The sequence below is a fragment of the Notamacropus eugenii genome, chromosome 5 (assembly GCF_028372415.1).
Source record: "Notamacropus eugenii isolate mMacEug1 chromosome 5, mMacEug1.pri_v2, whole genome shotgun sequence".
Lineage (NCBI taxonomy): Eukaryota > Metazoa > Chordata > Mammalia > Diprotodontia > Macropodidae > Notamacropus > Notamacropus eugenii.
The window spans coordinates 17,411,763-17,425,124 of record NC_092876.1 but is presented as its reverse complement, the minus strand read 5'-3'; the positions used below and the strand labels follow the sequence as shown (position 1 = coordinate 17,425,124).

General features: G+C 47.7%; 1 protein-coding gene across 1 annotated transcript; it reads left to right on the top strand.

Annotated features, from left to right (window-relative positions):
- The first annotated feature begins 3,417 nt into the window (after nucleotides 1–3,417).
- Nucleotides 3,418–12,681, top strand: LOC140503525 (immunoglobulin superfamily member 1-like). The gene is made up of 5 exons (XM_072607587.1): nucleotides 3,418–9,467; nucleotides 10,140–10,433; nucleotides 11,105–11,134; nucleotides 11,345–11,449; nucleotides 12,264–12,681. Exons 1-5 carry the CDS (start codon nucleotides 9,236–9,238, stop codon nucleotides 12,284–12,286), a joined length of 684 nt encoding a protein of 227 aa, XP_072463688.1. The 5' UTR covers nucleotides 3,418–9,235; the 3' UTR covers nucleotides 12,287–12,681.
- Nucleotides 12,682–13,362: the final 681 nt, after the last annotated feature.

The following is a 13,362-nucleotide window of genomic DNA, read 5'->3' as shown; positions in this document are numbered from 1 at the left end:
GTTTCTTATTCTGAGTGATGGAGCCAATGTGGGTTTTGAGAATGACAGTGAGGATGGCCAGTCCTCCTGCCAGCTCAGGGTGCCATGGGGCATGCTAGAAGGAGGATCCAGTACCATGGAGGGCATCATTGGTGGGGCCAGTTCTAGGAGGGTCTACTTGCTGTGAGTAGGTGGAGACAGTGGAGTAAAGAAGCTCAAGAAGGAAGGAGAACTTTTTTAGGGAGTGATTCCAGTGAGCATAATGGAAAGGAAGAGTAATGGAGGACTGGGTTTGGGGAAGGATGAATGTGCAGGGAAAAATGGCAGTATTGTGGTGGACAAGGGATTTCTGGTAGCAGTCAGAGATCCTGTTGCACTGAGATCAGGGGAGTGGGAGGCGTGAAGTTGCTGCTTACTGGACTGAGCATGCACCAGAAGGCTGGAGGCTTACTCTCCAGGGTTCTGTGGTGAGGGAGGGCAGCCTGGGTTCAGGGGCCCAGCTACTCACACTGGGGATTGCCCATTGAAACCTCAACTCCTCTGGAACTGGCCTGAATTCACACTAGGGGCCCACTCTTTGGTTTCTTCCCAACATGACCAGAAGACCATTTGCATGGAGAGTGTACCCCAGGTGGTCAGGCAGGGCCTGTGTCTGAGGCTGAGCCCATCTCACTCTGGGCCTTGGTCTTTAGTTCTGCCTTTTCAGGGCTGAGTATGGGGCCAGAGACCTTCTTTCTTTGAACTGTTTCTCTGGTGGTGAATTGTTCTCCCAGGTCATGGGGATTTGGTCTCATAGTCTTTGAAAGCCAGGCCTCCTGGTGTGAGCCTGGGTCTCTCAGAGGGAGAGTTCAGAGCAAGATGTACCTCAGCTCACATGTCTCAGAGTGGAAAGAGTGTGGCCAGGCATTAGTGGGTGGAGGTGATGGGTACAGCTACCACATCCTGAGGTTGAACTGTTTTGGGGCTTTCTGCCTCTTGCTGTCTGCTCAGTGAAGTCTGGGAATCTGAGACCCAAGGTTCTCCCTGACCCTGCCTCTTCTTTCCCTCTTCTGTCTAAGTGAGTATCAGGGCTGGGCTGGGAACAGGGAGGAGGGATGTGGCACTGAGACGGACATTTGGGGCTGGAAGCAAAGCTCCTGGACAGAGTAGATCCTAGATCTGTATGGTTATCTGAATTTGCCCTCCATTGAGGTCACACAGGAGTTGAGGGAAATAATCTAGGAGAAAAGGCTAGAATGGTTTGAGATCGTTTACAACCTGAACTTGTCTTCCAGGGCTATGTTTCTTCTACCTTATCTTTCCCCCAGGGGCCATTGTGTGGACGGCAATCAGGGAGAGAGAAGTTGGGGGACTTGGATGAACTGGTGCAGTGATTTTGGAGAAGGGCCAGAACTTCATAGAATTTAGAATTGAAATGGACCTTACATATTGTCACTGTTTGATCTGACCCCCACTTTCCAGATGGGGATCCTAAGGTCAGGCACATGAAGCCTTTGTAAGGCTCTGAGGAGCCCAATGACCTTGTACCTGCAGCCTGGGGGTGGGGCTTGTCATACTCCTTTGGGGCTCATTCTCCCAATATACTTCATCCTTTGATAAATCTGATTTTGTCCTGGTTTCACTTTTCTCTTTCTCCCAACTTGATTGTTATCCTCCAATTTATGAAATGATTCTGCAGCTTATTCATAGAGGCGTGTCTCACCTGCCCAGCGTATCTGATCAGAGAATGTCTAGGTAACTGAGTTAACTGGGGTTGGGCAGGTGGAACAGCCCCTCTTGTTCTCCTGCTACCCTCTTTCCTTGCATCTGTCAAATTCCTACCTAACCATAAAACCTAGAACAGACTCTCCCTTCTCCACTGATCATTCCTGAATGGCCCCAAGCAGCAATACTTTTGCCCCATGGCCTTCTTATAGCTCCACACTCATTCCCACTTCTCGAGTGGATGTACCATGGTGGGCTTTTCCACTGCATTATTCTCTGTTCCAGGTAGAGACAGAACGGTGTGGTAGGAAGAGAAGGAGTTAAGAGATTAATGACCTGGCTTCCAATCCCAGCTCTGCTTCTAGGTTGCTCTGTGATTTTAGGCATATCATTGTACCTCTTTAGGCCTCAGTTTACTGTTATGCACCATGATGAGGTCAGACTAGTCCATGTCTATGGTTTCTCCAACTCTGAGGTCTGTGATGCTGTTCCTGTGTCTGTCCCCCATGAGACTATGGGCCTCTGAGGCCAGCGACTGAGTTTGAGCTAAGCTGTGAGCCTGCTTTACTCACCAGGAGACAGAGAAGGATTCCTGGGATTAGAAGCAGAGTCTTGAACTCCCTCAGTCCCTGGGATAGTGGGAGGAAAACGCTTGGACAAAATCGGGATCTGCCCTAGATGTGAGTGGTCAGTGTACTCCCTAGAGCTGCCTCTGAAGGGAAAGCCAAGGCTAGTTGGGTCAAAGCTTGGCTTCTTGTGGACAGGTGTGTGTGTGTGTGTGCGTGCACACAGATGTACACATGTGAACATACCTGCATTGCATTCAGTTGTGGAGATAATGGATGTATGTTGTAGATACACGTATTTACATGTACATGCAAATGTCACATGCATTTGTATGGGCATTCATCCACATGTCTATGCATTTGTATGTGTACAGACATGTACATGTGAGTACATGTGTGCATGCATATGTGTGTGCAGTACATCTTATGCATATATACACAATGCATGTGCTTGTTGCATTGTCTCTGTGAGGATGGGACAGGCTGAGCTTAGTTATCTAGACATGGATAGGCAGGAAGGGCTGGGGCAGGGGACTAAGGACATCCCTCCTCCACCCTCCCAATCTCTCATCTCTCATTGGATATTAATGTTTGGGCAGGGATGGAGATTGCCTTTGCAGATCCTTCAGGGCCCAACCCAATCCTCTGATGACTGGGGGCCTGAGGGAGAAGGGCATTGGTGGCTATAGATCTGGGACTGGATCTCAGGCTTAGGCCAGTCAGTCCTGGGTTGGGGGGAGTGGGGTGAGGTTGCTGGACCTTCTATTGAAGGCATGTACTCAGGAGCCTTTGAGGTCCTCAGCCCTGCAGAGACTTTAAGGAACACTTCCTCTAGTGCCACCATGTGAGGGATGGCAGGAGTCTAGGCTGCCTTTCCTGTGAAGGGTGGTGTCACAAGGACATCAGAGGTCTGAGGGCCCCTAGACCCCTGGGAATAGGTGGAAGGAAGCCTGGGAGCAAAGTTAAGCTGTCAGTGGCTGTTTCGGCACTCAGAGGAAGAAAGCTTGGGCACTCATTACGTTTTTAAGAAGTCAGAGAGTCTGGGGCAGAGATCTCTGTGGTCAGAGATGCTGAGACAGTGTCCAGAAAGTTACCAGCCTGAGTGGCTGGGGTAGGGGTTGGGGGGAAGAACAGGGCAGGACTAGACCTGAGGGGCTGGGCAGTGGAGAGGCCTGGAAGTGGGGCAGATGCAGGAGCAAGTCATCTGGGGACTTCAATTCCCTTATCACTCTCGCCAATTAGTTCCTAAGTCCAAGATATGAGTACCTACTGAAGGAATGAGCATGTTGTCAGTGCCTTCTATAATGGCAGCTAATGGAAGGGATACCGTAGACAGAGCACCAGGGCCTGGAGTCTGGAAGACCTGAGTTCAAATTTGGTCTCAGATCCTTGCTAGCTGTGTGCTCCCAGGAGAGTCATTTAATCTTTGTCTGCCTCTGCTTCCTCAATTGTAAAATGGGTTTTACTACCCAGGGTTGTGGGGATCCAGTGAGATAACATCTGTAAAGCGCTTAGCACAGCACCAGACACATAGTAGGCACTATATAAAGCTAGTATTTTCATTGTCAGTGACTGTGATAAAGATAATAAATTCTGGTTCTTGAGATCCAACCCCTAGGCATTCTGCCTCATTCACAGATTTGTCTCACTGACTCTGGGGATTTTTCTTCTCCCTCATCATCCTCATCCTGCCTCTCTCTCTCTCTCTCCTCCTCCCCCAGCATGTCTCCCCAGGCCAACCATCTCAGCCCTACCAGGCCAAAGAGCCCCAAGCTTACCATGAAGGCTGCCTCAGCCTCAAGGGCTCCTGTCCCTGTCTGAATCATTTCTCAAACATGATTCATCTTTTCTTCCTGACCTTCCCCATCAGCCTGGGACCTCTCCCCCTATAGCCTTGGCAGCCTGAGCTAATGTTCCTCAGGGACCTGCCGCTCTCAGATTCTGGGGACTTTTCCTGGTTGCCTCCTTTCCCTCCTGAGCACCCAGACCTTACTGGACATTGTGGGAAGTGAGGATTGGCTGTTCTTGGGACTGGCCCATACCAGCCCTAGAGAATCAGAATCAGAAGCAGCAGCATGGCCAAGGAGGTTTCAGGCTCTACCAGTCTGGGATTCTCAGGTATGTAAGCAAACGCTTGGGGGGATGCCAGGCTCCATGCCCAGGAAGAACCACAGGGACACTTCCAGGAGAAGATACCTTCCCTTTGAGGAGTGGGGAAGCCATTTAACAGAACTATAGAATTTCTCCCTCATGGGTGACCTCTGTGCTGAGTCAAACTCTACCTGAGGCCCCTTCACTGTCAGCCAGGTGCTCCTTTGTCAGAGGGCTCTAATTGTTGGAGTGGTCTTCCTTATATTAAGCTGAAACCTGCCACTCTGAAATCTTCCTCTTCCTCATTTGGGAACCACACAGACCACGTCTTTGTTGCCACAGCAACCCCTGATATTGTTAAAGACTTGAAATGCTAAACAGAAGAATCGATAATTTGTACTAGAAGAACTAGGGAACTACTGAAGTGTCTTGAGTAAGGGCAGTGACATTGTTGGAGCTTTGTTTTGGGGATCTCACTCCAGTAACTCTGTGGGGCATGGATTGGAGACAGGGAGAGATCAGAGTCAATGAGGTCCATTCAGGGACCATTGCAATAGCCCAGGTAAGAAGGGATAATGGCTGGAACTAGAGTTGTGGTTGCGTGTGTGGGCAGGGAGTGAGATCAACAGTCAATAAGTATTAATTAAGCACCTACTGTGTGCCAGGCACTGGGGATACCAAGAAAGAGAAGAGACAGTCTCTGCTCTCAAAGAGCTTTCAATGAGTTCCCTAATTGGGGAAGACACCATGACACTGTTCTCTTATAGGCTCTTATGGGCTATGAGCAGAGAGGAGAGACACAGGAGAAATGGTAGATAATCAATATTGGCAAGGGTGAAAGGAATATTCTGTTGTGGCCAAGCTCCAGCTGAGATCACCTCTGGGTGATTTGTGGTGAATACAGCCATCATGGCTGGGGGGATGGCTGCACTGGGGCTCAGCAGCATGGGAGTGGCCATGGAAAATGCACATGGTGGGAGCAGTCAAGGCCAGACTTCAGAAAGAGAAAAATCATGATAGAATGAAGGATTCAGGGATCTCAGACAAGGTAAAACTTCCAGGGTAATGCTAGGGTAGGCTTTCCTTTCCCAGCGTTAGCTCCTTCTGGACCTCTTGGCACTAGTCTTTGGTCTTGGGGGCTAGGACTGCTGTCTGAGGCCCTGGGCTTCCACCATTAGTCTTGAAGGACGACGTGTTGGCTCTTTAATGATTAGGCCTATCACCTGAGACCCTGGGCTTTGCTAAAATAGGAAGGCTCGATGAGAGGTATTCTCCATTTTACCCATTTTAAAGTGGAAAAAAAAGCGAGTCCCAGGTGTCAGGGGAGGAGACAGCAGTTCCGGCTACCACATCCTGGGCCCAGCCCCTAATTCCCCTGCCTCCTCATCTTTGCTCACTTAAAGTCAGCAGTTCTGGACTGGACGGAAAGCCCAGCATGTCCTGCACCTTCATTTTCCTACTCTGCCTCGGTATGTTTGGACCTAGGCTAGAGCAGGGAGGAGGACATTGGGGAAAGGTCATTGGTCAGCAGATTTCAGGTCAAGAAGGACACTGAGAGAGAGAGAGAGAGAGAGAGAGAGAGAGAGAGAGAGAGAGAGAGAGAGAAGTGTCCTAGAGAGAGTAGAGGTCAGATATCTCTGGTTCTCTCCTCTTTCCCTGACCAAGGATGAATTAATGAAGGAAGAGCCTTGGGTCAGAGGGAGGGAGGGGCAGCTGGAGGACAAGACTGCAATCTGGCCTTCTTTTATAGGCTTCATCCAAGTGATAAAGGTGCAGAATGGTAAGTCCTTTTCCCTGAACCCTCCCCTCTGTAGTCCAACTCAGCTACAGAGCAGTCCCTGAGCCATTGAGATGGCAGGACAAAGGTATGTGGGATGAACTGTCATTGGCAGAGTGATTCTGGAAGAAGGCTGGAAAGCTGGAGCTGAAGGAGCCAATGAGGAGAGAGCAATCCCAGGAAACCCAGGCTTGTCATCTCTCCCAGACATTGTTCATCAGATCCTCCCTCTGGGCTAGGCTCAGCTCTGTGGTGTCTTGGGAAAAACTTGACCTGCTGGTGCCATGGGATACTAGGAAATCTGAACTTCCAGCCACTGCAGGGTGGAGATGGCAGAGACCAGAGAAATATCAGTAGGCAAGAATCTGATCTATCCCTTGGGAGAAAGGGAACTACTACCTTATAGAGACTTAGGGCTGCCTCCACGGGCAGGAGACCTGATGGTCAGAACTAAGTGGCCCTTGCAGTGCCTGGTGACATGTGAGGGTGAATGAGCCTAGAACCTTCTCAGCCAGTGCTGGCTGCTTTTCTTAAGATCTCTCTCCAAGAGATTGCTTTGCCCCTGATTTCACCCCCAACCCTGAGCTCCTGGGGTGGTTGCTCCTGAGGCTTTGTGGCTACCAGACCTTTTGTCCTAACTTCCAACACCCAACTATGTGTATTCTGGTCCTCATGGTTACCATCTCCTCTAGCCCAGGAAGGAAAGAAATTGCTTTCCCCTTTAGTCCATAGGGACTCAAGATAAATACATTTTTCCTTTAAACCTCTGGCCTCATTTACCGGGAACAGCAAACTTTCCCACCAAGTCCTTTTCCTAACACAGGGATCCTGTCACCTCCCTATTGCTCAGCCTTTGCTGGGGGGAGACAAGAGGTGGTGTAGTAGGAACAATGGATTTGGAGCTAGGGGCCCTCAGTGTAAAGCCTCCCCTGTCTTTTACTATGGGTATGGGCTTGGGTGAACATCAGCAAAGGGATTGGACAAGATGGCTGTGGAGGTGCCTTTTGGCTCCAGATTGGACATCCGAGAAGGTCATTGTTGTCTTCAGCTTCCCCCATGTTCCTGTTTCCTTGCTTGGTTTCATGGTCTTTCTTGATTTCCCACATCTGTCTTTTCTTCCATGCTTTCCTATTCTTGGAATGCGCTTTCCAGCTGTGTTTGTCCCAATGCCACCCATCACCAGAGCCCAGCTCAGGTTCTGTCTCTTCCAAGCAGCATGAAGTAGGGTATGGGGAATTAGATGAGAAGTCAAGAAGACTTGAGTTGAAATCCTGCCTCAGATATTAACTAGCTCTGACACCCTAGTCAAGTCATTCATCCTCTCTATGCCTCAGTTTTCTCTTCTCTAAAATGTAGCAGCTGGCCTTGAGGACTAGCCCCAAATCTATGATCCTGTGATCTTTCCTGATTGCCCTCATCAGTAACAATGTCCTTCCACAGTTTAGCATCTGCAGTGTCTATGGAAGGGAAGGCTGGATTTGCTGGAATGGAGCACTGTCCATGGCACCGAATATGGGTTCTTTCTATGGGCTGAGGGAGGCCCCACGAGTGTGGGGACTGCTCCCACACGGAATGTCTGAAGTGAATGTGAACTTGGTGTTCTGGAGTCTTACCTTTTGGTTGAAGTATGCCAGGGATGGACTGTCAAGATATTCAAGATTTCATTCAATTGTTCTTTGAATCTTTTGCTTTTCATGCAATCCCAGCAGTGGGAGAAATAAACAGCTATTCCCCTCAACAGCCCTAGTGAGTATCTTTTCTAGGAGGATCCCTTTGACTTTTGGGGAGAGTCTAGACATGAGCAATACCCAAGCTTAATTTGAGAGATTTTGCCAGAATTCTAATTCAGGGTGAAGACAGTGAGAAAGAAACCTGGGAAACACTTCCCTTTCGAGATTCCTGGACTGAACCTAGCTTGTATGAATCCCTTGTTGGGGAATGATCTGGGGGGGGGTGAAGGTTTGATTTAGAATCAATGTTTGGTTCTTATTCCTTTGGGGGGAAGACCAACAAGTCTTTGGGGCTCATCCGGATTTGCTTAATTTCTTTTTGAGCCAGTGTGCTTTTTCTAGCATGGGGTAAGTCCTAAACTCTCTCTACATTTACTGGAATCCACTGAAGAAATTTATTATTAGGTATCAGTGGTGTGTGTGCGTGTGTGTGTGTGTGTGTGTGTGTGTGTGTCTGTGTGTGCGTGTGTGTGCGTGTGTGTGTGTGTGTGTAATATTATCACCCAGAACTGTTTGGTTTCTCACATGAGGGTGAGAATTTTCAGTTGATCTTAGCTCCCAAGCCTCTGCTGTGAGAGTCTCACTTAGTCTAGGAGTCCTTGCAAGGTCTCCCAGTTTAGTAAATTAGATTCTCCTCAGATTATGATGGCCACCTAATGTAAGGTCTAATCTAATTTTGAGTGTACCATTCTGTGGTGCCATGGGAGAGAGAGAAGCGTAGAAATGAGAACTGGAGTCTAGATTTCAGATCTCTGTTACTCCCAGGTGGGGCTCTACAGAGGGCTGAGGATGACATCCTGGGAGGCAGCTCCAATGTCTCTCCAATATGCCCCCTTCTCTCCTTTGCCACTACTCACACCCTGATCCAGACCTTCATCACCGCACACCTGAACTATTGCAATACCTGTTGAGGTGTGCCTATCTCGAGTCTGTCCTCACTCCTACCCATTCTCTCCTCAACTGTCAAAACAATCTGACCATGCTGCTTGGTGAACTTCAGTAGCTCTCTACCACCTCCAAAATGATGCATAAAATTCTGTTTGGCTTCCAAAGCTCTTCATATTCCCTTCCTCCTGCCCCTGCCACTTCATAATCTTTTTACACCTTCTCACCCTTGCTCCCACCCCACATATACTTTTATCCAGTGACACTGGCTTCCTTGCACTTGATTTACCAAGACACTAACTAAGTCTCCCTCTCTGTTCCTCATCCCCTCCTATTCCCTCCCTTCCCCTCCCCTCCTTTCCCCTCCTCTTCCCTCCCCTCCCCTCCCCTCCTCTCCTTTTTCTTTCTCATCCTCCCTCCAACCTCTCTCCCTCTCAGAATTTCTCTCCAGGCCATCCCTCTCAGCCCTGCCAGGTCCTGTGGTGGCACCAGATGGGGAGGTTATGCTCTGCTGCAGGAGTCCGAAAGCAGAAAATGAGTGGTTGACGACATTCAGTCTACTGAAGGCAGGGACCCTGGAACCCTTACAGCAGACCCCAGGCTATACTCTAGCTTATTTCTCCCTAAAGTCTCTGCGGGTCCAGGACTCTGGGAAGTATAGCTGCATTTACTATGAGACGTTAAAGCCACATGTCAAGTCAGAGCCCAGTGAAGCCTTGGAGATCTGGGTCACAGGTGAGAGAGAGAGCAGGTCTAGGATTGGGGCCCAGAGCAGGTGCTGGGATCTTGGGGTAAGAGGGTGAAAGGACAATTTTGGAGAGGTCAGTGTGAAGTTATTGTGAGTGTCATGGGAGGATAGAGGGGGAGCCAGGGAGGAGACCATATGTGGAGGGGCTGCCCTAGCCAATGCTGAGTGACTTAGAGTGGAGGCACAAGCCAACTCTTTATTGTCAGAGAATGAGGAAGTTTGAACATCTGCCCCCTCCAGGGAATATGTATCCCCCTCTCTAACCCTTCAGTATCCAGGTAGTGCCCTGACCAGAGGTTGGGTTAGCCCTAGAGCCATGATGGCTTGCTGCTGACCTCACTCGCATCTTGTAGAGGCCATGCACAGATACCACCTTTGAGGACTTTCTAATTAAAACCTGGGAACTCAGTGTGGGGATGGGGGCCCTCTGATACCCTGTGTAGTATTGGAATATGGAGGGAACTCAAGCATTGGAACAGAAAAGAAAAAAATTGAGATTTTTTTTTTAGGGTTAGAGTTAAGTTCCCCATGTGAGGGGAAGGGTAAAGAGGGGCTGGGGAGGGGAAAAAAGGGGCCAAGGGAAATCCATCTTGGGTAGCGAACTCTCCTCTTTCTCACATAAGACTTTGAGAGATTGGTCTCTATGCTCTCACCTCCAGAAGCCCTTCCCAAGCCTTCTGTCTCAGCCTGGCCCAGCTCCAGGGTGGCCTCAGGGGGGAATGTGACCCTCCTATGTCAGAGCCCTCCCCCGGGCTGGAATGTGAAGTTTGCTCTGTACAAGGATGGAGAGGATACACCGGTGGCCACCAGTGAGCTGACCCAAGATGGAGCTGAATTCCCTTTGATCCATGTGAGCATCAACCAGTCTGGAAAGTATAGGTGCCACTATCTCCTTGGGGATGACAGCTCTGTCTCAACTCTGCCCAGTGATTCCTTGGAACTTATAGTACAAGGTACGTGGTGGATTTCTGCATATCTCCCTTGTCTTAGAACTGGGTACTTGGTAGAGGCAGAGGGAGGGCAGAAGAGGTTGGAGAGAATTTGGACAGAGAGAGAGAGAGAGACAGAGACAGAGACAGAGAGAGAGACAGCAAGAGAGAGATTTCTAATAATGTGCTACAGACTGAGTATATAAAGTGAAGTCAAAAAGTCAGTCCTTATTCTCAGGGAGATAAAAATGGCACGTATAAAAATTATCGGCATGTATATATAGGTATATATATGTGTGTGTTTATGTGTATGTATATGTGTGTATATATGCATACACATCACACCCACATTATTATAAAGTAGAGGAAGAGAGGTGCGGAGGCATCTCCAGGTTGAGAATGTTGCTGGCCATGAGGTAGAGAAGACCAGAGAGTGAGGAGTGGACCGGAGGCTTAAGTAAGCATGGCTAAGGTGCCTTGGGAGGCAATGGTTACATCAGGGACTCTCCAGTCCTAAGATAGCAGCTTATAGCTCTGACCTGGAGGCAGAGGAAAAGATCCAAGGAGACTTTGCCTCTCCCCTCCATTATAAGGCCATGGACTCAATGGATGTCAGGGCAAGCACATGAGCATTCACCCCACCAATGTCTTTCCTTCCTTTCCAGAAATATTTACTTCTTCATTCATTATTTTAGGAATGCAGAATGCTCCCTCTCAGATGCCAGGTGAGCAGATGAGGCGGAACTCACAGAACTGGGGGCAATATCTCCTCACCTCTCTGGACCCAAACCTTACTCTTACTACAGAAGTTTGGGGGTTGGCTGGGTCATGAAGTTCAGGAGAATGTTTGCAGGACAGCAAAGGCACAAGGGGAAGGATTTCCTGATTGTAGTCTGAGGGCTGTCCTCCCCTCACCATCCCTTGTCCCCATTCAGCAGGCGGCAGCATTCTGATCACCATTGGCCGCAGTTCCATCTTCTTCCTGCTTCTGGTCTTGGCATTCTTTGGCTATCGCCACATGCAGGCTGGCGAGTTTGGAGGTAAAGGGTGAACTCAATGGGTTGTAGGCCATTGCTAATATCTACTGATGTTGGGATGAAGCCTGGGACCTCTGTTTCCCTATTGGTGAGCTCTCCTGATTCTCTTCTAGATTCAAATTCCATGATTCTCACTACTCTTAGACTCCCCCTTCTTGTCCTCTTGCTCATCCTCGTCCTTCTCCTTCTTTTGGTCGTCATCGTCCTCATTGTCCTCATCCTCCTCTTCTTCTTATTCTTTTTTTTTGTTCTTGTTCTTCTCATTCTTTGTCTCTGTCTCTCTCTGTAATCCCTTTCTCTCCTCCTTACATGGAGAGTTCTATATCAGGAGGGAAACGCTCCCCAATTGCTAACATCTCACTGTGACCCTGTGCCCTCTACACCAGTAAGAAACTCTCAGGGAAGAGTCTGACGAGGCTTGACCTAGCACAACATCCTTACTCCCTCCTCCTCTTCCCTCCCCACTCCCTCCCAGTTTTCCTATGCTATCCTTTGTCTGCATCTTTCCCCCTAAACTTGGAGCTATCCGATGGGTAGGGATCATAGATGTGTGATAGTGGAAGAGATGATACCAGTAGCTCAGAACCTGACTGGACCTTCTCTCCACCTCAGGTACAGAATTGTCCAAGTGGAAACAGATAGAGGCATCTCAGTGTTAAGCTTATTCTATCATCCTCAACTTGGAGAACCCTATCTCATCTTTGGTCACAACATTCTCACTGACTCTCCCCTCACTTCATGTCCATATTCTTTGTTTCCTGCTTTATTTCTTTTCTCAATTTTGAAATCATTTTTTCTTTTCCCTTTCTCATAACAGTGCCTCGTCACTTAGTCGTGTGAACAGGCCTTGGATATCCAAGTTTGAAGAGCTCCAGGGATTGGCCTTTACTTAGCTGAAGGGCCCTAAGTGAGAAGCAAGCAACTTCTTCTAAGCTTTTCACAGAACTCACATTTTTGGTTTTGCCTTGAGACTTGGGCATAAACCTCTCCTTTTCTCTAAGGGGCAGGAAGAAATATAAAGCACATGAGTTTGCTCCATGTAGATTATCTGGTGAATGGTGTCCAATTGTCTCTCTGACTTATTTTATATTGATTGTGTTACCTCTAATGTGACCATAAGTACTCACCTATGAGAGAATTATGTCCCTTGCAGCAAAACTCATTAAAATCTAAAGTTGTGAAAAGCAACGTGGTTTTTATTAGATATTATGTTATTATTCTGATTAATTATCTCAATAAAGTTGTTACATATTGTGAACATTTTGATCCCATGTCATGGATGTTTGGGGAAGTTATACATAAAGGAATAAGGATGGAAGCATCTCAAATTCCTATACTAGGCTTGGCTGGTGGGCTTGCCAATGGCATTCACATTCCATTTTACTCACTTTTAAAAATCTTTCACAAAATTTTAGACTTAAATAATATAACTTTAGTAACTAAAGGGAATAAGAAAGAAAATATTATAAACTTAAATACAAAATAAGAAAAGAAAAATATATGTCATGTGCACAACAGAACAAAGGAGAGGAAATTTCAAGAAAGCCTACATAATGAATCTTGCATGTTGTGTTGATAGCTGTCCAGCTTGGCTTCTTGTCAGTTTTCTTTTGTTCTCTGCTGTACACTTTTTACTTTTTTCTTTTTTCCCTTTCCTCCTCCCACTTAGAAGGCTATCAGAAAGCTTGGACATATTTACATATAGACATATACATACACATATGCATAGTTACACACATACACATATAAACATATACTTTCCTTACAGATTCTATGCCTAATCTTTGTTTTTACAATTGTGCATATCTCTCCAATCCTACCCCTACCTTACCCTACTATTACTTAGCCTACTCAGCTCCAAAGATCTCTCCCTTATCCTCTCATTCCCATAAATTTAAATACCTTTTTTATATGCC